Below are 24,885 nucleotides of genomic sequence, written 5' to 3'. Positions count from 1 at the left end.
GCCTAAGCTTGGGGGAGTACGTATTTCTCACCGACATTACATTCATGTTCACACACTCATTGCTAGATGTCGGTGCTCATACTCTTTCTCTGTAATATCCATGCTAGTTTATTTTCCTTTTTCTTGCTTTCTTCTTGTGTGTTTAATAAACCTTAAGAAAAAACCAAAAAAAAATAGTGTAGCTTTTAGTTAAGTTTACTTTTCTTGCTGTAGTAGTAATAATTAAAAAGAAAACCCAAAAAGATTTCCCGTTCTTCTTTTGTTTGTTGGGAGCTTTCCCGTGTAAATAGTTTTATTTCTTTTCTTTTCTTTGGGGGTCGATAGGAGAAGACCGTAATTAAATTGTTGAAGTGGCTCTTATATGCATTATTGTTGATTTAACCAAGAGCCCATATTGCCTTGTCTTCTCCTGTTTATTGAATGCTCGCAGATTCCAGCTTAGTCCAATGCACGTGCACTCTTATTATTTTCACATCGTTCGGTCGTGCAAGTGAAAGGCAATAATGACGATATATGATGGACTGATTGAGATGAGAGAAGCTGGTATGAACTCGACCTCTCTTGTTTTTGTAAATATGATTAGTTCATCGTTCCTGATTCAGCCTATTATGAATAAACATGTTTGCAATGACAATTAGAGATTATAGTTGCTCGTGCCATGCTTGATTAGCTATGAGTTATAATGGTTTACCTTGCGTGCCAACATGCTATTAAAATGGTTGTGATGTGGTATGATGGGGTGGTATCCTCCTTTGAATAATTTAAGTGACTCGACTTGGCACATGTTCACACATGTAGTTGAAACAAATCAACATAGCCTTCACGATATTTATGTTCATGGTGGATTATATCCTACTCATGCTTGTACTCAATGTTTATTAATTTTAATGCATTTTCATGACTGTTGTCGCTCTCTAGTTGGTCGCTTCCCAGTCTTTTGCTAGCCTTCACTTGTACTAAGGGGAATACTGCTTGTGCATCCAATTCCTTAAACCCCAAAGTTATGCCATATGAGTCCACTATACCTTCCTATATGCGGTATCTACCTGCCGTTCCAAGTAAATTTGTATGTGCCAAACTCTAAACCTTCAAATGAAATTCTGTTTTGTATGCTCGAATAGCTCATGTATCAACTAGGGTTGTCCGTATCTTCCATGCTAGGCGGGTTATTCTCAAGAGGAGTGGACTCCGCTCCTCACTCACGAGAAAATGGCTAGTCACAGGGATGCCCAGTCCCATGCTTTATGCAAACTAAATCAAAATAATTGCAAACAAAACTCCCCCTGGGACTGTTGTTAGTTGGAGGCACTCGTTGTTTCGAGCAAGCCATGGATTGATGCTTGTTGGTGGAGGGGGAATATAAACTTTACCATTCTGTTTGGGAACCGCCTATAATGTGTGCAGGATGGAAGATATCGCCATCTCTTGGTTGTTATGTTGACAATGAAAGTATGCCGCTCAAAATATTATTTATCTCTATTTCAAAATCGAGCTCTGGCACCTCTACAAATCCCTGCTTCCCTCTGCGAAGGGCCTATCTATTTACTTTTATGTTGAGTCATCACCCTCTTATTAAAAAGCACTAGCTGGAGAGCGTTGCTGTCATTTGCATTCATTACTATTAATTTATATTGGGTATGACTATGACTGGATCTCTTTTACCATGAATTACAATGTCTAGTCAGTCCTTGATCTTTAAAGGTGCTCTGCATTTATGTTTTGCGGTCTCAGAAAGGGCTAGCGAGATACCATCTGTTATATCATATCATGATTGTTTTGAGAAAGTGTTGTCATCCGAGATTTATTATTATTGCTCGCTAGTTGATTATGCCATTGATATGAGTAAACATGAGACCTAAGAGTTATTGTGAATGTGGTTAGTCATAATCTTTGCTGAAAACTTGAATACTGGCTTTACATATTTACAACAATAAGAGCAAACAGAGTTTGTAAAAGTTTTTCTTTATCACTTTCAGTTTATCAACTGAATTGCTTGAGGACAAGCAAAGGTTTAAGCTTGGGGGAGTTGATACGTCTCCGTCGTATCTACTTTTCCAAACACTTTTGCCCTTGTTTTGGACTCTAACTTGCATGATTTGAATGGAACTAACCCGGACTGACGCTGTTTTCAGCAGACTTTCTATGGTGTTATTTATGTGCAGAAACAAAAGTTCTCGGAATGACCTGAAACTCGACGGAACTTATTTTTGGAAAATAATAAAAATACTGGAAGAAGAATCCACGTCAGGGGGGCCTCCACCTGTCCACGAGGGTGGGGGCGCACCCCCTGCCTCGTGGGCCCCCTGTTGCTCCACCGACCTCAACTCCAACTCCATATATTCGTGTTTGGGGGAAAATCAGAGAGAAAGATTCATCGCGTTTTACGATACGGAGCCGCCGCCAAGCCCTAAAACCTCTCGGGAGGGCTGATCTGGAGTCCGTTCGGGGCTCCGGAGAGGGGAATCCGTCGCCGTCGTCATCATCAACCATCCTCCATCACCAATTTCATGATGCTCACCGCCGTGCGTGAGTAATTCCATCATAGGCTTGCTGGACGGTGATGGGTTGGATGAGATTTATCATGTAATCGAGTTAGTTTTGTTAGGGTTTGATCCCTAGTATCCACTATGTTCTGAGATTGATGTTGCTATGACTTTGCTATGCTTAATGCTTGTCACTAGGGCCCGAGTGCCATGATTTCAGATTTGAACCTATTATGTTTTCATGAATATATGTGAGTTCTTGATCCTATCTTGCAAGCCTATAGTCACCTACTATGTGTTATGATCCGGCAACCCCAAAGTGACAATAATTGGGACCACTCCCGGTGATGACCATAGTTTGAGGAGTTCATGTATTCACTATGTGTTAATGCTTTGGTCTGGTACTTTATTAAAAGGAGGCCTTAATATCGCTTAGTTTCCGCTAGGACCCCGCTGCCACGGGAGGGTAGGACAAAAGATGTCATGCAAGTTCTTTTCCATAAGCACGTATGACTATATTCGGAATACATGCCTACATTACATTGATGAATTGGAGCTAGTTCTGTATCACCCTATGTTATGATTGTTACATGATGATCCGCATCCGGCATAATTCTCCATCACCGATCCATTGCCTATGAGCTTTTCACATATTGTTCTTCGCTTATTTACTTTTCCGTTGCTACTGTTACAATCACTACAAAACCCAAAAATATTACTTTTGCTACCGTTACTTCCATATTACTTTGCTACTAAATACTTTGCTGCAGATACTAAGTTATCCAGGTGTGGTTGAATTGACAACTCAGCTGCTAATACTTGAGAATATTCTTTGGCTCCCCATGTGTCGAATCAATAAATTTATGTTGAATACTCTACCCTCGAAAACGGTTGCGATCCCCTATACTTGTGGGTTATCACCGAGTATGGTGCGATGGATGCCATGGAGCCCCTTCCCCAGGAGACCGTCGGGCGCGAGCTGGACATGGAGGCGGCGGCGGAGATCGACGAGCACTAGTTGTAGTAGTACTCTTTGTTTTGTTTAATTAAGAGCGCCTGTCTTTAATTTGTTATAGTAATGTTTAGGTCAGCTAGCTCTGTTTAATTGTTGAACTTGCTCGTTTAAGAAGTGTGGGTGTGCTGTAGTCTCCTTTGTGTACCCAAGTTATGCAATGACGTGGATGACCACTGTAACCATGGAAATTCGAACCAAAACTTTTGACGTTCAAACTCATCACACACAGGTTAAGCTATCTGAACCGTTTGTGATGTCCACATATCGTACACAGTTCTGAATAAGGGACCGTGTCTGATGACACTTTGCGCGCCAGTTTTTTCGCTGAAGCGATTCCAAATTTTTGGCTTCCGCGGAAATATCCACCTCCCCGCCCCCTCCCCCTTACCAAAATCCACCTTCACTCCTTGCTTGCAGCGTCGCCTCCTCGTCGGCGACCCTCCTTCACGCTGCTCGTCCTCCTCTATCCAGGCAGGTAATCCACACCCGAGCCCCATCCTCCTCCTCCTTCCACATCCCACATGTCCCGACCGCCGGCGCGAGCGCGACACGTTCCACCCAAATCACCGACCCCTCCACCAAATAAGCGTCGGCCTAAGCCATGGTGCACGCAGTATAGCCAGGACCTCAAGGAGCATTTGGCACCGGAGAAGCAAATCGCGGCCGCACGCGCGGATGAGGTCGTGATGGCTGCCATTCGTGTCGACCCCCAGATCTTGAAGGAGCACCTTGCCATTTGCTAGCTATGCCGGTTAAGCATGCTCGGTTTACCCGTTGCGTGTGATGCTCCTGCCTTTCCTTCACAAATTCTAGTGAATTGTGCTATCTAATTTTACCATGCAATCTGTTGCTCTAGTGTATATGTTCTATATGTCGTGCAGTGTGGTGCTCACTTGTTAACTGTTTTGTTAATTAGTTGTTGTCTTCAGTTAACTGTTTGGTTCAATTCTACAAATGTGATGTTCAATTCTTCACGCTGCAATTTTGTATTGTCTTCCATGTGAGAAATAAATTGAATTTATCTTTATAAAATTGTGGGTGTATTCTGTTATTGTATACCATATGAGGAATAAACTAAATTTGGCTATAGTAAATACATGAGAAACAAATACAATTGCTACAATTGGCTGTAGTTAACTGTTTGGTTAACTGTCTAATCTTCTATTAGGAGTATGTTATATTGTGCAATGTGGTGCTCAGTTAATGTTTGGTTCATTTGTTGTGGTGTTCAGTTAACTGCTTGGTTCAATTCTGCAATGCAATGTCCAATTGTCGTGGGTAGAATTTTGTATTGTTGTGCATGTGAGGAATAAATCGAATTTGGCTGCACTTAATACATGAGAAACATATACAAGTGCTATATTTCCTAGTTCTTAATCATGCTTGGTTTGGGTAAATGGGTTTTCCGTGTGGCTTGAATTAATCTGATGAACCTGTAATGTTCTTATTTTTCATCAACATATTTTACTGATAGCATGCGAACCCTTACTTAACCTGATGACTAACTACCTTATATGTGTTGTAGGGAAACCTATGGGAAGCACTGAGGTTTACAATCGAGGTTAGCACGTGCATGGTCCGTTGTCTAATAGCACATTATTGTGCAATTGCAGGAACCATTATAATATTTAGGTTTTTAACAATTTGGTCTTGCACATGTAGGTCCTGCTGTCAGAGGTTTTGACCCACTGTTCGACCCTTTTCGCATATGGGGAAATGAGTTGTCCATGAATATCAGTCAAGTCAAGAAACTCATAAAGATTGTTAGGATAAAGAAATTAGCGACAAAAAACAATAAGATCTTTGTCTGCACAATGAAGAAGACATCTGTTCACTACAGGATGGTACGAACTATTATACCTTGCCTTTTTTATTCATTTGCCCCATTTCCAATATCGAGAAGATATTTATGCACATCCTTGTTTTCAGGCCTTTCCAAAGCAGTTCACTGATGATTACCTCTCAAACCACCTCTATGGTCAGGAGGCGAGGAAGGTTTTCATACAACACCCATGGTTCAATATTGAAGTGTTCCTAAAGAGGACGAAGGATGGACGGCCAATCATCCACAGGCACTGGCCTAAAGTTGCAAAGACCTTCAACATGAATGAAGGCTCAATATTCGCCTTCCGCTTCAGCAGTTTTCCAGATGAGATGCATCTGTCTATATACCGTCTATGATGCTAATTTCGAAAGGTTCTACATGTTGCATGTGGAACTTGCTGCTGTTGCAGTTGTGTAATGGGGTAGCTGAGTGCTGAAGCTATATCATGTTGTACTCTGATGTATTTCAATTATGAAATTCTGCTTCCTTAATATGGAAATGAAATCTATTGTGTGCTTAATATGAAATGTCAATTAGATTAATAAATGGATTATGAATAATCAGATAATTAGCCTGCTAATGGCGAATTTGCCTGCTAATTGGGTTTTGTTATTGCAAACAGTTGTTGAAAAAATACCGTGGGCGATGACCTCAGGCAACGCACACAGTTTCTAGGAATAAACCGTGTTAGATCAATGAACAATCACACATGACTTTCTCTTGAAAACTGTTTGTGTTAGGCCACCTTGCGCAAACGTTTACCACATAAAAACTGTGTGTGATGGACAGCCTTTGCCACACAGTTTCTTCTATGGACCGTGTGTGATACATTCAATAACGCAAATGATTTAACGGAAAAATTGTGTGTGATGTACCTGTGAAAGGAAACGTTTTTCTTGGAGCGAATGTGTGGGATGTGCATACGAACGGAAATGTTTAGCGGGGACTGACTGTGTGGGATGTACTTGCGACCGAAAACAATTTTGCCGTATAATTGTATTTTTTTAGCTTTACTGTACGTATTTCCGTATTTGAGCGCTCGTCGGTCGCACATGACTTCATTTTGCCGAACGTGTGTGCCAGGAGGGCATATCCCCGACGGTTTCTAGATCATGTGGGAAGGACCCTCCTATCGCCCACACTCACTTGGCGACGGTTCCAAATGTCGTCGCGGAAAGGGGTTAAAAACCGTTTGTTTAGGACCGACGCGCACCAGTGCATGTTCCTTTGACTATGAGATTATGCAACTCCCGAATACCGGAGGAATACCTTGTGTGCTATCAAACATCACAACGTAAATGGGTGATTATAAAGATGCTCTACAGGTATCTCCGAAGGTGTTTTGTTGGGTTGGCATAGATCGAGATTAGGATTTGTCACTCCGAGTATCGGAGAGGTATCTCTGGGCCCTCTCGGTAATGCACATCATAATAAGCCTTGCAAGCAATGTGACTAATGAGTTAGTTGCGGGATGATGCATTACAGAACGAGTAAAGAGACTTGCCCGTAACGAGATTGAACTAGGTATGAAGATACCGACGATCGAATCTCGGGCAAGTAACATACCGATGACAAAGGGAATAACGTATGTTGTCATAACGGTTCGACCGATAAAGATCTTCGTAGAATATGTAGGAGCCAATATGAGCATCCAGGTTCCGCTATTGGTTATTGACCGGAGAGATGTCTCTGTCATGTCTACATAGTTCTCGAACCCGTAGGGTCCGCACGCTTAACGTTCGATGATGATTTGTATTATGAGTTATGTGATTTGGTGACCGAATGTTGTTCGGAGTCCCGGATGAGATCAAGGACATGAAGAGGAGTCTCGAAATGGTCGAGGGGTAAAGATGGATATATTGGACGATAGTATTCGGACACCGGAAGTGTTTCGGGATGTATCGGGTACGTATCGGAGTATCGGGGGGTTACCGGAACCCCCCGGGGGAAGATATGGGCCATATGGGCCATAGGAGGGAGGCAAGGCAGCCCACAAGGGGCGGCGCCCACCCCCCCCCCCCCCAGGGAAGGAGTCCGAATTGGACTAGGGGAGGGGGCGACGCCCCCCTTTCCTTCTCCTCCTCTCTCTCCTTCCCCCTTTCCCCTTCTGGTAAAAGGAAAGGGGGGCGAATTGGACTAGGAGGCCCCAAGGCCGGCCTCCTCCCCTCTCCCTCCTTTATATACAGGGGCGGGGGGCACCTCTTAGACACAGAATTGTTCCAAGCCGTGTGCGGCGCCCCCCCCCCCCCCCCCCCACCACAATTTACGCCTCCAATCATATTCACGTAGTGCTTAGGCAAAGCCCTGCGCGGATAACTTCACCATCACCGTCACCACGCCGTCGTGCTGACGAAACTCTCCCTCGACAATTTGCTAGATCAAGAGTTCGAGGGACGTCATCGAGCTGAACGTGTGCAGAACTTGGAGGTGTCGTACGTTCGGTGGTTGATCGGTCGGAACGTGAAGAAGTTCGACTACATCAACCACATTAACAAATGCTTCGGCTTTCGGTCTATGAGTGTACGTGGACACACTCTCCCCCTCTCGTTGCTATGCATCTCCTAGATAGATCTTGCGTGAGCGTAGGAATTTTTTTTAAATTGCATGCTACGTTCCCTAACAACCCACATATTGTGATGCTGTGAAGGATAATCTTCAGGTCCCAAATGAATCATTGAGTGATAGATATCTATGCGTGGCCATCGATGTGGGGCACTCTAAGAGGCACTTTTAAATATCTCAATGATCGGGTTTGGGAGCAGGATAAAGGCTGCATGGGATAGCTGTTATCGGCAGGAGGCAAGGATGTCCTAATTAAAGCGGTGGCATAAGCTATCCGCATTTACTCTATGGCTTGTTTTAAGCTTCCCCGTGGTCTTTGTGAGCATATTAATGCGTTGAGTAAATGAACAGTGACCACTGGGTAATTTTCAGTTTGTTCTGCATACAGACTATTGATCACAAACAAATGAACAGAGAAAACTGCCTTGATGGAAGGAGTGGCACGTCCAACGCTAAGAAGGAAGCGCAAGAATGAACATCCCTATGGAAAATCTCTGTACTAGCAAAACTTAAGGTTTTTATTTTGTGACTAGCACGACACTCTTTGTCTACTGATAATCCGTAAGTGCATGGAGTATTGTAGCATTTTTTAAAGTGGAGGTGGTAAGTATGGAGTGTCGAACCCAAAACCAACCGTAGGTAGAAATTGTATTCTCTAAAGTCTTATTTGTCAGATAGTACCCTATGTGCAATAAACATTGTTTTTGCTAAACTTTTTAGCGAGATAGTTTGCAAGTTTTGGAAAAAAGAAGAAGTGAGAAAGCAAGTGTGCAGTAGCAGTGATATGAGGTGTGGAATTGTCCCTAGGCAATTGGCTATGATACTAGAAAGGTAATCATAGTTACACTTTATACCTGGGAGAACTCTCTGCTAACGTACTATACATACTTGGAGTACACACGTATTTATGACTGAAACCCTAGCAACCATCTGTAAAGTACTTAACGATGGCTTTTCGTGATATAACAGAATTCTCTTCGTGCGCGTTCATGGGCTGGCTCACCAGCTGCTGCCATGAGCGCTAGTTGCCTTCTGCGGTGCTGAAGGCGTGGAACAGGCGCTTCCAGGACAGGGGTACCCATTCCGCGCAGTATGTGCTAAAAAGACAGGAAACGCACACCCCGCACGCCCTTTTTGGTCCGGGCCAGGTGCGGTGCGGGGTGCCCCATTTTTTGGTTTTCCTTTTTTTTGCTTCTTTAAATCAAAATTACAGATTTTGAACATGTTCTTGATTTTGATTTTTTTTTCAAATTTTAAAAAATGTTCTGAAATTTCTTTCAGAATATTTTTTAGATTTCAAATTTTTTTCCAACATATCAAAAATGATAATAGATTTCAAAAAAATTCTAAAAAAATTCGCGAATTAAAAGAAGTTCATGAATTTAAAAATTGTTGGCTGATTTAAAAAAACTAAAAATTGTTCCCAAAAATTCAAAAAAATCCTAATTCAGAAATGTTCGTGAATTTCAAAAAATATTCCCCAAATTTCTATAAATGTTCACAGATTCAACAATTTCAAAAAATGGCCGCAGATTCAAGTGAAAATCTGTAATTCAAAAAATATTCCTAATTTTGGACAAATCACGAAATTTGATTTTTTTTCATGACTTTCAACTAGCAAATTTCAAAAAGGATCAGCATTTAAAAAATCCACGATTACAAAAAATATGTTGGCGAAATAAAAATAATAATAAATAGACAAAACGGAAATAAAAATAAAAATGAAATAAAATGAAAAAGGAAAAGGAAAAGGAAACGAGAAAAAAACGAAAGTAAAACACAGAACAAAAAACCCGGTCCAAAAACAGCCGAACTGGGCCGGCCCTGTACCGTGCGTGCATATTGAGGGATGGTGCGGAATTGGACGGCCACGATCGGTGCAGTAGACACTTCCTCACCGCTCACAAAAAAAAAAGCAGGTAACTTCCTCGGGTGTCTCACTCCGACACGCGCGGTCTCCTAAACGTTTTCCAGTACATATTTCGTGGCGCAGGTATAAAAAAACGTATTGTATTGCGTGCACGACGAGAGACATCGAGACCCGAATGATCTTCGTCCATCAACGAAGCTCCACCCGCCGAACTCAGATCAACCACTCCTTCCGTCGGTTCCCCCTCGATCGATCGAAACTCCGGCGGCCCCAGATCGATGGCGGCTGTGCTCCGGTCCACTGTCGGCCTCACGCTCCGGCGGGCCTCCCGCCTCTCCTCCTCCACCGGCGGCCCCGCGTCCGCCAGCACCAGGGTGGTAAGTATACTACCTAGCTAGCGCACCTTCGTCAGTTAGTTTTCTTCTGTAGCAAGTACTAGCAGTAAACTAATCTCGATCTGAATCTTTCGTACGTGCGCGTCTGCTGATTAACTCGTCCGGGTCTAATTTTCTCCAGCGGACGATGTACACCGGTGGGCAGCACGGCCGCTTCGACGATGGGCCACCCGGGTGAGTTCGTAATTACTGCTCGTACTAGTATGCTCAGTTTGATTATTTTATCGCCGGTTGAGCGCGTATACTGACGACTAGAGTCTATATACAGGGGGTGGCCGGATTTTTGCTTTCACTTCCTTGCCCTCGTCGGAATAGGTATGTTCACGTGTGCGATTGATTGGGCCGGGCCGCCGGGGCTCGTCGGATCACGAGGAGGACGAATCGGAGGCCGAGGTAGGTAGAGAAGAACAAGACGAGACCTGTGGAGGGTGGATTGTCGGACAAACCAACGCGCTTGTAATATACTAGCTCTGTTCCTAATAATGTAAGATTGAACTGCCAAAACGACTTACGTTAGAGAATAGAGATGTATTTTTTTGTTAATTCAGACCTTTTCTGCGGGAGTTAATTCGTCCTACTAGCGATTGTTACAGTATCTCACATCTAACTTTCTAATCACATCAAGATTAATTTTCTTTGCTTTTTCTTTATTAATTGATCTTGTTCATGCACGCCTCACTTTGTTAATTTTTTTTGTCTCGGCTGCAAGTCCGTCCCTGAATTGCAACTGGACCCGAAACTTTTTTTGTCGCAGTTTTAAGTCCACCCTCAACTTGCAACTGATCTTATTTAGTCCCAGTTGCAAGTCCATCCTTGACTCGCAACTGGGCCCGATTTTTTTTCCCGGTTACAAGTCCACCATCAGCTCACAACTAGATTCGGCCTTTTTCCCCAGTTGATAGTACTGGGTCACCATTTTGTCTCAGTTGCAAGTCTATCGTCAACTCGCAACTAGGCCCAACCTTTTTTGTCCCAGTTGTAAGTCCACTCGCAACTGGGGCCCGATCTCTTTTTGTCCCAGTTGCAAGTCCACCGTCGACTCGCCACTAGGTCTAACATTTTTTTGTCCTAATTGCAAGTCCACCCTCGACTCATGACTGGAGTGTGATCTTTTTTCTGTCCCAGTTACAAGTCCACCCTTGACTCGCTACTGGTCCGACCATTTTTTTGTGACAAGTCCACATGCGACTCGCAACTGGGACCCGACCTTTTTTTGCCTAAGTTGCAATCCCACCCTGCACTCGCAACTAGGGCCCGACCTTCTTTTTATCCCAGTTGCGAGTCCGTCCTCAACTCGCAACCTAGGCCCGACTTTTTTTTTGTCTCAATTGCAAGTTCATCCTCAACTCGTAACTGGGATCCGATCTTTATTTTCCGAGTTGCGACAGAGTGGGTGCGTGACTTTTTCGTGGGTGACAAACAAAAAAACATCAATTGTAGTCCCGCTAAATCTTCAAGAGTTGTAATGCACTTGTTAATGTTGTAGGGATGAACTTCAGATATCGCTCATGAAATCCATCCGGTACCCAGCTTTTTTTTTGCTAGGCTTCTCTGTAGGTGCTTGCGTGGAGCTTGGTGTGGTTTTCAATTGTTGCAAAGGTGTTGATAAATGCCGGGCAGTATCCACATTTAAATCCCGGGTCTCTCCTACAATAGGAAAATGGAAACCAGATTCACCTACACCTTGTAAAGTAGGTGATGGCGACTGACAATAATTAGGCTCTTCGTCAACATAACTCACCACATTATTTTCCTTGATTGCATAATAGCCCATACCACGAGCATAACGACCTATATGTCATCTTCAAGAATTAATGTGCCATCAAGAAAAATATGACTAAAGCATGATGTAAAAATGCAAATAATAATATCTCACGAACCTTCATAGAGCGAAGCCAATTCATCATAGTATGGAAAGACTTATCTCGCCATTGGAGGGCACCCTTGCTGTTCTTATGAGCAGCAAATGCAGCCCAAGCACTCGCTAGTGCATCTACCATCATTCTATCCTTATCCCATACAAAGCCACTTTCAGCTGTCAAATCTTTGACACTTCGATAAGCTATTTTCAAATCTTGCTCCAATTGCTTGACTTGGCTAGCATCAAATGACATGTTGAACTTGGTATTCAGTTGAAAAGTATTACTTGTCCATGCTTCCATGCTTCATTGCTCAATGCGTTGTGTGCAGACACATCATGATCTTTCAAGAGCTGACTAAGAGACAACTTCACTTCACGGCTCCATTTAGCTCCCAAACAAGTCCTCATGGTACGTAACGCTGATAAAAATTTGCTCAATTTCAGTTATACTAGTCCCATCAAGAAATGAGCAATACCTAGTCCTTATGTGCTTAGTTTGCAGTACCATTATTTAAAATTGGTGAAATACCTACATGCTGAGAAGGTAGTGAAGTCCATCAATTAGCTTCAATCTATACCTAATAATAAAGTGCTATTGATTTTGGCGGTACATCACCGAAATTGCCCTCAAAGTTGCAAAATATTACCCACCGATGCCACCTATAAGTGATAAAAAATAATTCACACAGGGGAATCCCTGCCTGGGCCGGCTCATACATTAGGAACCTTCTATACTGCGCTCTGCGCATTGGGAGAAGATACAGCGCACCTCTTGGGCCGCCCATGTCCGAGCGGCCTATTCTTTTCTTTTTTTCGTTTTTCTTTTCCATCTTTTTTTCTACTTTAAATAATTTGAGACTTAAAAAATCTTAGAATTAAAAAATGTGAATTTTAAAATAAAATGTTTAATAGAATTCATAAATGTCTGTGGACTAGAAAATGTCCACGATTTTTAAAAAATGTTCCCATATTCAAAAAGTGTTCGCAATATTGAAAACAAATCTGAAAAGTTTCATGATTTTTAAAAAAGTTCATGTATTAAAAAATATAAACGAAATTGAACAAAAAATCGCCAATTCAAAAAATGTTCATGAATTGAAAAAATTCCTAAAATTACAAAACTGTTCGTGACTTACAAAATAGTTTATTGATTCATAATATTTGCGGATTCAAAAAATGATCATGCATTTCAAAAAGTTCATGAATTTCAAAAATTGTTCCACCAATTTCCAAATATATGTTCATCAATTGTAGAAATGTTCGCCTATTCAAGAAAAAATATTTTAGAGAATGTTCACCTTTTAAATCAAATGTTTGCAAATAGTATAAAATGTTCATGAATTCGATTTTTTCATGATTTTAGAAAATGTTTCAAAAACTGTAAAAAATGTTCATGATTTCAGATATGTTCACAAGTTTAAAAAATGTTCATGATTTTTATAAATTATTCACGATTTCATGAAAATGAGAGTGATAGTGTATCTCAGTGATGCAGCAAAATAAGATCATGGTCATTGAAGATTATTAAAAAAATCTCTCTTACAACGCACTGGAACGGCCAGGTCAATTCCTCTCGATCGTTTCTTCGTCCAACTAATCTTCTTTTTTTGCATGATAATATGTGTCTCATTCATATCATAAAGGTCAAAGTACAAGTCATGTGAGGACCGACATGACAAAACTGAAAAGATAACATAACATCTCTGAGTTTGACACCAACGCCCGTCACCTGCCTCCGGCACCACCATAGCAGCCACCAAAGAAAAGAATGACGGATCACCTTCTCACCCGAGCCCGATGCGGCTCAATCGCTGATATGCAGCTTTGCGGACCTCCAAGGTGGCTCACCAAAAGTGAAGCCCTTGTCGTTGAACGAATCAGACCGGGGCAGCACCCCGGACACGCCATCGAACTCCAGATTTGGCACCTCCGCCACGACTAAGATGCCGAAGGAGGAAACCATACCTGCCATCCACGAACCGCGAGCCCAGCACACGTTCCGTCTTCCAGATGTCGTCGATGCAGACCACAATCTGCATCCTCTCCTGGACTACCTCCCAAGCTCCACGCCGACGCATCGTCGCAAACGACGGAGCCCGAGGACACAGATCCACCACGAGGATGCCGCCGCCGCCACGCCATCCTTCCTTGAACAGACTGGTTTTCAAGTCCATCCCCAACCATAGAACTGATGACCTTGTCAGGGAAGGATCCGAAGAATTTTTATTCAACGCTGTCGTCATCATTACCGAAGCTAAGACGATGAACGGCCTAAAAACCTAGACTACGAAAGATAAAAACAATCCACACGCGTGGATCCGACGATCCCCGCACCACCGACGAGGTCGCCTGCTAATGGGAGTCGCCGGAGAACGGCCCCGGAAGATTGGACGTCAGGAGCGAGAGACGTCACTTCGTCCGACTAATCTGGAACGCCGGTATACGAGGTATAGGGGGTGGCCAGATACGATTTGACTGTATCCAATCCGTATACCGGTTGGAAAATGGGAATTTTCCGCTGGGACCGGTGGGTCCGATCCGCATGCAGCGGCAACGGCCGTGATAGACGTCGTGCTCATCTTATTTGGCTTCTTCGCCGGATTCCTCTCGATCGAAACCCCCGCGCCCCATAATTCGAGTCTGCAACGAACCGCGCGCGGCGACAGATCCATGGCGGCGGCGGTCCGGTCAACGGCCGGCCTCGCGCTCCGGCCGGCCTCCCGCCTCTCCTCCGCCGCGCCCGCCAACTCCAGGGCGGTACGTAAGCTAGTGCACCTTCGCCTGTTGGTCTCTTTTTTCAGCAGTAGTAATAGTAAAGTAAATCTCGATCTGAATCCCTCGTCCGGATTAATTATTCTGCAGCGGACGATGTTCACCGACGGGCCGCAGGGCGGCGCCGACGGGTGAGTTCGTGATCACTATGCTCAATTCTTTCTTGGATGATTATTTCCTGTCGCCGGTTGGGCGCGTGTACAGACGATCATACAACGCAGGGGGTGGCCGGATATTTGCTTTTCCTTCGTCGCCATGACAGGATCAATCATCTTCGCTTGGATTGCGTTTGATGGCGACGGGCCGGATGGGTGCATACGGGGACGAGGTGGAGGAGGACGACGAGGCAGATGAGCTAGTCGTGGCTCGTGGAGTAGTTCAGGTAGACTAGTGCTTAATTTGTGCCTTGGCTATTTTCAGTTGTAAAGAAATCGTCGCCTGAATATTCAAACTATTATTATTCATTCCACGCGTCTTAGCACAATGGGAACAGAGAGTTTGATGAGTTCAGTCACCTAGCAAATTATTAAGAGTAAGCATTTCATATTTTCAATGGCTTGAATGCATACACATGGTGATACGATGGACCAATAAGTTTATTGCTCCCTCCGATCCATATTATTCCATCCAGTTCTAATTACCTACTAGATCTTTTTTCTAAAGACTAGAATTAGTAACAAATTACTGAAAATGCTAAAAAGAACTGTGCAAGTTTCAGTCCTTTTGACTTTTTTGAGTGAGGGAAAGGGGAAACATTTCTCAGTAAATACAACTATGATCAAATATTTCTACAACAAAACTGTGATCAAAACGAGAGCAAGCATAGTATGGCATCAAAAAGTTGCTATATAGTAGGATGGCATCAATGTTTCGGTCTAGATGGTTTGTGCGGTACCTGCAGCCTCCACTTGTGGACCCGAGGTTATATATGTTACCAAGATCCTTGAGCAGGTCCCTTGAGGCATCCTCCTCCACCAGCACCATCCATTTTCAACTAAGTACCACAAATCATTTACCATGTGAGAGTTTTTGCATTCACAAGAAGATTTCAAAAATACACGAAGAATAATGCATCCTCTTGAGAAAGGGACCCGTTGTTGGTGCCACCCGTCTCGGTCTAGATCTGGTCGGGACAGGGTGGTGGTCGACGGGTAGCTATGCCCTCAACGGTCCCCCTAGGAGGGTGGCCCTGGCAATGTTGTCAACGCTTGCATTGGCCGAGCCTTGATCTTGATCTAGAGGCTCCGATCCAATCGCGGTGGGCTTGGTAGTCAGTTTCCTTCAACGAGGTGTGATGGAATACCAATTGAAAGCTCTGCGCTTTGGTGCCGACATTGGCGGCACCTACGGGTGTTGCGTCCCTCCTAGGGGCACTATTGTGGCCTTGTGGGTGTTCTCCCTCACTTTGTTCGTGCTCCGAGTGAAAACTCGGTCTGTTCTAACGGATGTGGCAGCGATGCACTGTGTCATTACCCTCCTAGGGGCATCATCGAGGAATATAGGTTCCCTCTAGTTGTGGTGCGGGCGGCATTTTCGAGCAAAGCTTGGATCGTCACGCATTGCATCCCCGGTACTAGTGTTTGGTGGCTTGTTTTGCTTCCTCTCATTTACATATGGTGGGGGTGCGGCAATGAAGTCTGATGATTTATTCATGGAGAGGCGTGCTTGCTTTTGGTCCATACCTCAATTGTTGTTATTAGTTGTGGTTCCGCTACTCATGTGCTTTTGCTTGGTGGCATGCTGTGCATTTCTGCGTTATTGGTTTTTTTTTTGTCTAGCTTTTTATTTGAATGGCTTTGTAAGAGTGTTTTCTCAACACGCTGTATCAATCAACCTTATGGCTTTGTCTATAAAGCAAGACGAAAGCCGGCTTCGAGAGAGAAGTTGTACAAGGCTTAATCGCTGCCAAGAAACACAAGCCAGAAAACACAATATGCATACTTGCCGCTCATAGAACCATGCACGCTAAAACAATAAATTTATGTATTACATTTCAAACTGTTTGTACAAGAAAGAGCCATCTCTACTGGATGGAACAGTAACAATCTACTCTACTGGTCGAGCTAGTCTTTGTCCTCACAGAGTGGCCACTGGCCGTTGGCCAATATGAGCCTAGTTCCTGGACTCTCTAAAAAAACATGATCCTGGACATACCGATTGACCAGACAGCAGACAACCCTTAGAATCTGAAATCTGGGTCGACATCCATCGCGCATGCAAATTTCTCCAGAATTGTCTTGGTGAAAATCTGTCACAAAAATAGCCAATCCAAACAGCTTGTTAAGGACTGTAAAATGCTAGTAACAATTAAACAAGTAGTCATTTGAAATAATAGAGCAAAGCACACGTATGGCACACAACTAATTTGATGGCTGCAGTGTAGTTAATTAAACTTTGAAACATCGTAGGAAGCTTAATTTCTATCAGACGAATTGGGTTCTATATGCATAGAGTTAGAGACATGAACATGAGCAGTACGATCATGCACTCGCGAGGTTAATAGCTATGCGGATAACTCATAATAGAGGCAAGAAGTAGTCCCTCAAACTACGGTACCTTATCCCTGTCAATAGGAACTTCATGGGTTTTGCACCACGCCACAGTAATTCTAGGATCAAGGTAGTTGATCTTTGATGTGCCTAGTGCCACCGTCTTCAAATCTTCTTTGTTGTTCTTGTGGTTATCCGTTTCCACTATCCTAGTTTCAACCTGAGATAACTTCTTCTGCAACCTGCAAATTTAGATTATGTATGAGATTGTCTCCATTCTTTGATCAGACAAGTACAGAAAGAAAATGATATATCTGTGTCTGAGATGTACATTTCAGGGGTCAATTTTCTCCTTCGCTTCGCATCTCCATCAGAGCCTACAAGCTTTCGTTTCTTCGCTTTTTTAGACAAAAGTTTATTTGCTTTCTCCAATTCTACGTTCAACTGATCCCTCTGAGCCTGGAGAACGAAATAAAACAATGACAAAAAGTTTGCGGGCCGAGCACAAATCTGAGATAATTAACCATCTGGGGGCAACAACCAACCGTTAATTCATCAATCTTTTCATTCAACTTATTCATCTGGGAATCATGTGATTTTGGGACAGCACGCTGATGGTTACAGATTATAGCAACCTGAGTAAATGAGAAACATCGTTGAGTCAAGAATAGTTATGATGCAAGTTTTCTTCCTCAAGAGTGAGTGAAAGCTTTTACCTCTTTGTTTGCTCGTTGATAGACTTTAGCTTTTTCATCAACGGTTCCATCTGTTGTTTCTTTGTTCAACTGTAACACGATCGCACGTATATTTATTCCGATCAGAAATATATTACGACATAACATGCTAGTCACATTAGACATGGTAACATTACACATTCTATTTTGGGAATATAGTAAGGAAGTAGATAACAGGGTTATCTGAAGCTATGAATGATACAAAAACAAAACAGTACGACAGAGGCTCCTAAAATGTTTTACTTGTGACGTACTTGAGGCAATAACTTTATCGAGCCTAAACAGTACTGCAACATAATGATGGAGAGCAGAGAGTGAAATTTGCATTCAACTTACGATGGTGTCCAAAGTGATGGAAGCATCGTATGTACGAAAGACTTTTGCAGTCAGGCCAGGCATTAAGTCCTTGAGATGAGCATTTAGTTTAGTTGTATCAAGCTTGTCAAAGACATGTCCTCCCTTCTTTTTACCTAGAAAACCAATACATGAAAAAGATGTAAATAATACTCCTCAGAAGGGATTACTTGACAAGTAATAGTTGACAAGTAGTTAATACTCCTCAGAAGAGATGGACGGATGGGAAAATAGCATTGCGAGATACCTGCACAGAATTCCTTAATCGCCTCGTATACAGCTAGTTCAACCTCTACAGTGTTATAGTATCTTATAGAATCTTTACCAAGAAAGTCAAACTGAAAAGGCAATGAGCAAATATCAGATAAACATTAGTAGAAATTAATTCCTCATAGTGAGCAACAATCAAGAATATATAAAGAATGAAGATCAAGACCTGAAGCTTGTTTGGAGGCAAACAAGTAACATTTTCAACCTTCAGTGTACAACAACCAACAGTATCTGCCTCATCCTCATCCTGAAAAGGATTGAAGTAGCTTTATAGCATAGGTCAACGAATCTCAAAGCTAATTATATAGAGATTAACAAAAAAAACTATACACAGATGTATGATGAAAGGACTAGATTTTTGATAAAGAACTAATGATTATCGTGCAAAAGCAGAACAATTTATGCAGCAGCTTATATATATGGGTACAGTACATTGCCAACAAAAATTGTGTCCCAACATTGTAGAATAAAAGGGAAATAGTATTTGATGACGATATACCTTTTCATCGCCTGCCCTGAGGGCTAGTTTATCTATAAGGTATGTTGCCACTGCAATTTGTTTCTTCCTCTGATCTTTGCTCCTGAAATCCTTGGTGTAATTTGCCCGAATACTGCGTATGTAATCCTGCCATGGCCATAGAAGGATAATTATTACACAGGACACAAAAGCTCTATGCATCACAAAACAAACTTTCTCACCTTCAGTTTCCGGGCCTTCTCATATTTCTCCTTGTCACTCTGTCCCTTTAGTGAGCTGCTTGCGGCAAGGAAAACATACTTGATATCTTTTTCGTTTATCGGATCATTCCAACAGGCCAACCATGTAACAGTATTGTCATGTTTGACTTCTTTCCAGCTGCAGAACACATGACCAATAAACAATATATACTTGTTAAAATTACTTCATCAGTTTCAAAGAAAAAAATATTCCTTCACAAATAGTATTTTCCAATTTTTTACATCAGTAACTTCAATTTTAAGGTACCTTTCTCCAGGTATAGGGCACACTGGGACGGGAGCCTCTTCTCCGATGTTTATTGTAATATCACTTGGTCGGATGCGTCGCTTCAATCTTCCCATCTAAAACAATTAAACAGAGAGCCTTAAATTGAATTCCCTTACTTGAAACAGAAAAAAGATATACTCCCTCTGATCCATAATAAGTGTCACAGCTTTAAACTAAGGTTGAACTGGTATGTGATTACATGTTTGCAAATCTGTACCTTTGGATGCTCTCCACGTCCCCTGAACAAGCCAGGTGGTTCTACTCTGAAATTGCCAACCTGAAATAAGCAAATATGATTAGAGTAGTGGAATATGTGTAAAACCGACAAAGGAAAAGAGTAACCTATCTATTCTGTGATATTCAAAAGCCTAAGTTATATATTTTTTTAAACATCAGTAAAAAATGAACCTTCTCTTTAACACCATCTACAAAAGCCCACATAAACTTCTCGTCTTGTTGTGATTTCTCTTCCCGCGATGCTTTCTTCTCCTGAAAATAAACATTATATACTTCAGACTATGGAGGAAAGACAAATCTCCCTTGTCCAACCTACTAAAGTTTGTCATTAAAATTCATAAAAATGTACCTCTGATGTCATCTGTTTTTTCTTCTCCTTCTCACTGAGATGCCATTCGTAGATCGGTGTGAAATCACAAAGCTCGAACTTTGTGATGACATGTGTTTTACCAAGAATTTTTCTCCAATCAGTGAAAAAATTGTTGATAAATGTTTCCTTGGACGCGTACTCTGTGTCTTTCATCACAGCAAACATGGTTGCAACCTGCAATACAGAGAATTAGGAGATGAAAAAAAAGACGGAAGCATGATCTTAATATTCAGGAGATGCTCTCTATGTTTATCACCTCCTCCTGTTCTGGGGTCAGATCAACAGGCTGCCCATTATAAAGCATCTTGACACCATGAGGCTTGTACGGAGGGGGGAAAACCACACCATTGTGCACCAAAGTAGACCATTTCTTTCGACCATCGTGCTCAGGTTCATCCTTGGGTTCGCTTTCGACACTCGACGAGTCAGAAGCATCTGAAGGCCTTGCCTTTTTAAGAGCTGAAACTGTTTGATCACTACAACCACCTGTTCTTTTACGAGAAAAACGGGCAGTCAGTGGCTTGCCATCCTCTGAATCATCATCAGAGACATTGCCTCCAGTTTTTGAAGCGGCGCTGTTAATGCCCAACCTTGCGGCCAGTGGTTTCTCATCATCTGAATCTTGGTGACGATGGCCATCTGCCTTGGCACCTCCTGCATTGATTATCTTCAATTTCCTCTCATGAACATTTTTTCTTAATGCAATCGGTCTCTCATCCTCAGAATCACCATCTGGCATGGCACCTTTTCTATCGATTCTCTTTGATGCTCAGGACAGCATGCACCATCACCCACTCATCGGCCGTCACGTATGCACGGCCGGGCCTGCCACCACGTACGGGAGGTCAGGAGCTCACGCGAGAGGCGGCCATTCGCAACCGTCCGTCAAAAACCAGCATGCACGTACTGACGTACGTACGTACTCCGGCAAGCAAAAGTAGAATCGGTCGCCGTCAGCCAAACCCGGCCCGTGAACCGCACACGCCGGCCGCCTCCCTCCCCAGGTCCGTAACCTCCGTACGGCGAAAGGGAAAGCTACTAGAAGCAACAAACGGACGGGGCCGGCGGCAAAGGACCACGGACGGCCGGACCCGGACGGGACGGAGGCGGGCGACCGCCGGTGGTGGGCCGGGCACCAAGTATCATCACACATGGGTCCGGGCCCGCCGCCCACATGCGCCCGGGCCTGTCTGTCCCTGTTCTCACCAGCGGCAGACCGGCCCACACTAAAAAGGAGGAGCGCACCTGCTGGAGAGAGAAAGAACTTGGGAGGGGTTCACGGGCCACCTGGGACTCTCTCTGTACACACAGAGATTGAGGCTTTATTAGGACGTTAATTCCTTTGGATAATTTGATTAGCAGGCGCCACCTGGGACCCTCTCTGCTCTTCCATGATTGAATTGCTTGGTGCTGTGTCTTTCCAGGCTGCTACCCTGATCCAGTCTCTTTCTATCAGGCCAGGGAGGGAGAAGATAGAAAGATGCGAGATTCCGGCTTACCACCATGTTTAGCAACCCCTAAAAATGTCATCCATTGCTACCCAGAAAGTTGCTGCGCCGTGGTCGGCGCTTTGTGGAAAGGCCGACGTTATGCTCGTCAGGATTCCATACAAACCGCCGCCGTGCATGGTGACTGAACACTTTTGAGAGAGCGTGACGGTGATCTCGCCAGAAAGAGAGAGGCCCTGACATCCGATCCTACATGCCATGCGGGGCATCACCCAGAGGCCCTGCACTGGCCATATCGTAATCTCGGGCAGGAGAGAAAAACTCTGAAAAATACTTAGTTGACTGCACAATAGCGGTTGCGATTCGGGAAATGCTAATACTACTTATGTTGATTGTTGCAGTTGCAGGACGAATTATTGCCAATAATAGATGATAATTCGAGCTGGTAGCGGGTGGTGGATGGTTGTTCCATGATCATTGCCACCAGCCTAGCGACAGCGTGAACACACATATTCTACTACCCGTAAAGCTTCCAACCCCCATTAATTAAACCATGCAAGTTCAAATCTTCTTCAAGCTTGCCCTACCACATGCAGTTCAGAAAGGCAAACCAGTACCCATCTGCACTTCTGAGTAGAATACAGTTTTCTCAGAGAACGGTGCGTACGACTCTCTGCGGAAACCAAGAGAAATTTGAAATCTCAACATCACACAACGGTGAGTAGTACTGACTAGCAGTACAAAGAACTAGAGTAGGTAGTAGAAATGTTTCACTTCAATTCACTTGCAATGCGGCCGAATCGCCGTAGCACGGGCTACTAGCTATTTACAACGGTGAATTATTCGGTAAGTGAAGGAAAAATAATCAAGAAGAAGAAGAAAGAATAAATCCCTGGCACTACTAAGTAATTTTCCTGCCCGGATTTGACAAGGGAGTGAATGGATGGCTAGACCGACCCGGGCGTCTCAAGGCCCGGAGGTTCCTCAGCCATCTCACTTCGCCGCCTCCTGCCGGCCGCTCACGACCTCTCGCTCCGTCCCGGCGGCTCTGCTCCGCCCGGCGACAATGGAGGGAGGGAGAGGGAAACAAAAATAAACAACCAAAAAAAAAACACGACGGCCACCACCACCACAATGGCGTGGAGCGCGCGCGCGGCTGGCCGGCCGGCCGGCCTAGCTCGGAGTGGAGTCACCAGACGAACTTGTCGGAGGAGATGCCGCGGAGGAGCGGGAGCGCGTCGCCGGCGGCCGCGCAGCAGCACGAGTAGGCGCCGCTCTTGATGTCCTCCAGGGTGAAGAACCGCGCGGCGGACGAGGAGGAGGAGAGGTGGCGGAGCACGTGCTCGAAGAGGCCCTCGTCGCAGGGGAGCGCGATGGGGCCGCACGCGCCGGAGGCGCCCGACGGGAACCCGTACTCCTCCTCCGCCTGCCGGAGCAGCTCCCGGAAGACGGGGTGGTTCAGGTGCGCCGCGCGCACCACGAACCGCCGCGATGAGCCGCCCACGCACACCGCCACGTGCCCCGCCGGCACCGACACCGCGCCGCCCCCGCCGCCGCCGGCCGCCGTGCGCGCCGCGGCGCGGGACCGCCACCGCCGCAGCGTCTGCCGGAGCCAGACGATGTTGCGGATCTTGCTGCATTTCGCCATCGGCAGTTGAGGGACTGGGCTGAGCTGCTGTGCTGCCTGCTGGTCTGCTGTTGTTGGGTGGGGAGAGGAGGAGGAACTGGTGGAATGGAGCTGGCTTCCCGTAGGTGGCGGGGTAGGAGGCTTTATAGGAGGGAGGGAGGGAGGGAGACGCTGGACTTGGGTTCGTAGTCCAGTTGGCCTCGAATAAATAATCTGTGCTGTGTGAAGGGGACGGGACTTCATTCCTACATTTTCCGGGAGAAAAAAAGAGAGCATAAGCTCCGGTTTTTAAATATATACACATTTTCAGTTGAAATATTTTATACTCACAAATGAAGGTCGTTAGTGACCATTGTTTGTCACGACATTTTCTTAAGATAGGTTCAGCAGACTTTGAAACCTAAAAGTTGTACGCTTTCTTCATAAATACATAACATATCTATGGAAACAATATTGCCCACAAATATACTGCTGTATTTAGTGCTCCAAATACAAAAATATAAGCATGTTGATGCTTTTATAACCATGACAAATATTCAAACCTATTTTGCATTTCTATATGCATGTACCGAAAATAGTATCCCATGGTAAAAAAGACTTAAATTATGGATGAGGTATTCTCTTTATCAAGTTCAATGTTTCCTTGTGTATGTCCACGCCAAGTAATCTTTGCAATCCCTCATCAATAGAGAGTTGATGAATTTTTGCGAATAAGACTCTCAATTTTGTATTAAAGACTTCCAACGATATATGACATTCCAAAAAAAGGACAACCTGGTTACCAGTGAACCAGACACATTTAATCTACAGGACGACCTAGCGAAAGGCAAGCTAATATCGCCTCCTTGACATTGTATCTCGCGGTCGAGAAGTCATCGTGTTAAGGTCCAGCTGGATCAACGCCATGGAAAAGAAATAATCACCGTAGAAGCCTTCTGTAGATCGGAAACCCCAAAGCTAAACCATCTCCTAAACAAGACTTCTGCAATTTCGTCATTTGCGACCGACAGGAAGCATGAACAAATAGACAATGATATGTCGCGTCAGGGAGACATCCCAGGGCGGCGAGGCAGAAACCTCGTCGTTACCGCAAAAATGGTGGGGGGCATCATACCAATCACCAAGGGTAGCGTTTCGCCATCGATGTCGCTGACAGCCCTCAGAACCACCACTTAAAGAGCGAGAAGAAGATGGCAATTACCTTGATACCAATATGAAGACGCATTAAGCGATCACCAGATCCCAGGGACTTCAAACAAATGTATGCAAAAACCTTCCAGATCCAACACTAGTAGCCAAGACAACCACCGTTTCGATGAGAGATCTAGAGAAAACTTATTTGTCGGCACCATCGCCACCACCGGAGTCAAAGTCATTGACAAACAAAACCTAGCTAATATAACTACTCAGGGCACTTGAAAACAAAGTCTCGATGTTTTAATCCCTCTCACCGCCGTAGGAGCTGCAGGCGGAGGCGAGCGAACCTCGGTGACAGTGACACCAAAATCCGAGGTGCCTGCTTGTTCTTCTCTTTGTGTTTGACATGGCCCGCTTGCACCTCTCACGG

General features: G+C 44.2%; 2 protein-coding genes and 1 long non-coding RNA gene across 3 annotated transcripts; 1 reads left to right on the top strand and 2 right to left on the bottom strand.

Annotated features, from left to right (window-relative positions):
- Nucleotides 1–9,910: 9,910 nt before the first annotated feature.
- LOC123497404 (uncharacterized) lies at nt 9,911–11,370 on the top strand. The gene is made up of 3 exons (XR_006671105.1): nt 9,911–10,132; nt 10,272–10,324; nt 10,419–11,370. It is a non-coding gene; the product is annotated as an uncharacterized lncRNA (long non-coding RNA).
- A 5,538-nt stretch (nt 11,371–16,908) lies between these two features.
- LOC109750029 (DNA topoisomerase 1 beta-like) lies at nt 16,909–20,982 on the bottom strand. The gene is made up of 15 exons (XM_020308976.3): nt 20,500–20,982; nt 20,223–20,417; nt 20,045–20,125; nt 19,854–19,913; nt 19,616–19,710; nt 19,330–19,486; nt 19,130–19,255; nt 18,797–18,877; nt 18,608–18,698; nt 18,343–18,476; nt 17,989–18,057; nt 17,818–17,907; nt 17,604–17,731; nt 17,340–17,514; nt 16,909–17,031 (listed from the first exon to the last, which is right to left on the bottom strand). Exons 1-15 carry the CDS (start codon nt 20,980–20,982, stop codon nt 16,963–16,965), a joined length of 2,034 nt encoding a protein of 677 aa, XP_020164565.1. The 3' UTR covers nt 16,909–16,962.
- Nucleotides 20,983–22,448: 1,466 nt separating this feature from the next.
- Nucleotides 22,449–23,427, bottom strand: LOC109750045 (protein SMALL AUXIN UP-REGULATED RNA 12). Its single transcript, XM_020308992.4, has one exon. The coding sequence runs from the start codon at nt 23,337–23,339 to the stop codon at nt 22,881–22,883; it is 459 nt and encodes a 152-aa protein (XP_020164581.1). The 5' UTR covers nt 23,340–23,427; the 3' UTR covers nt 22,449–22,880.
- Between the last annotated feature and the right edge of the window lie 1,458 nt (nt 23,428–24,885).

The sequence above is a fragment of the Aegilops tauschii genome, chromosome 2, assembly GCF_002575655.3.
Source record: "Aegilops tauschii subsp. strangulata cultivar AL8/78 chromosome 2, Aet v6.0, whole genome shotgun sequence".
NCBI classification, from domain to species: domain Eukaryota; kingdom Viridiplantae; phylum Streptophyta; class Magnoliopsida; order Poales; family Poaceae; genus Aegilops; species Aegilops tauschii.
This window is presented reverse-complemented; position numbering and strand designations above follow the sequence as displayed.

Excerpts from the sequence above, each read along its gene's own strand:
- LOC109750029 (XM_020308976.3), bottom strand. The coding sequence starts at position 20,982 with ATGCCAGATGGTGATTCTGAGGATGAGAGACCGATTGCATTAAGAAAA. Across the intron at positions 20,126-20,222 it reads AAAAACAGATGACATCAGAG|GAGAAGAAAGCATCGCGGGA; the intron begins GTACATTTTTAT and ends GTTTATTTTCAG. Across the intron at positions 19,487-19,615 it reads TGCCCTATACCTGGAGAAAG|CTGGAAAGAAGTCAAACATG; the intron begins GTACCTTAAAAT and ends TGTGTTCTGCAG.
- LOC109750045 (XM_020308992.4), bottom strand. The coding sequence starts at position 23,339 with ATGGCGAAATGCAGCAAGATCCGCAACATCGTCTGGCTCCGGCAGACG.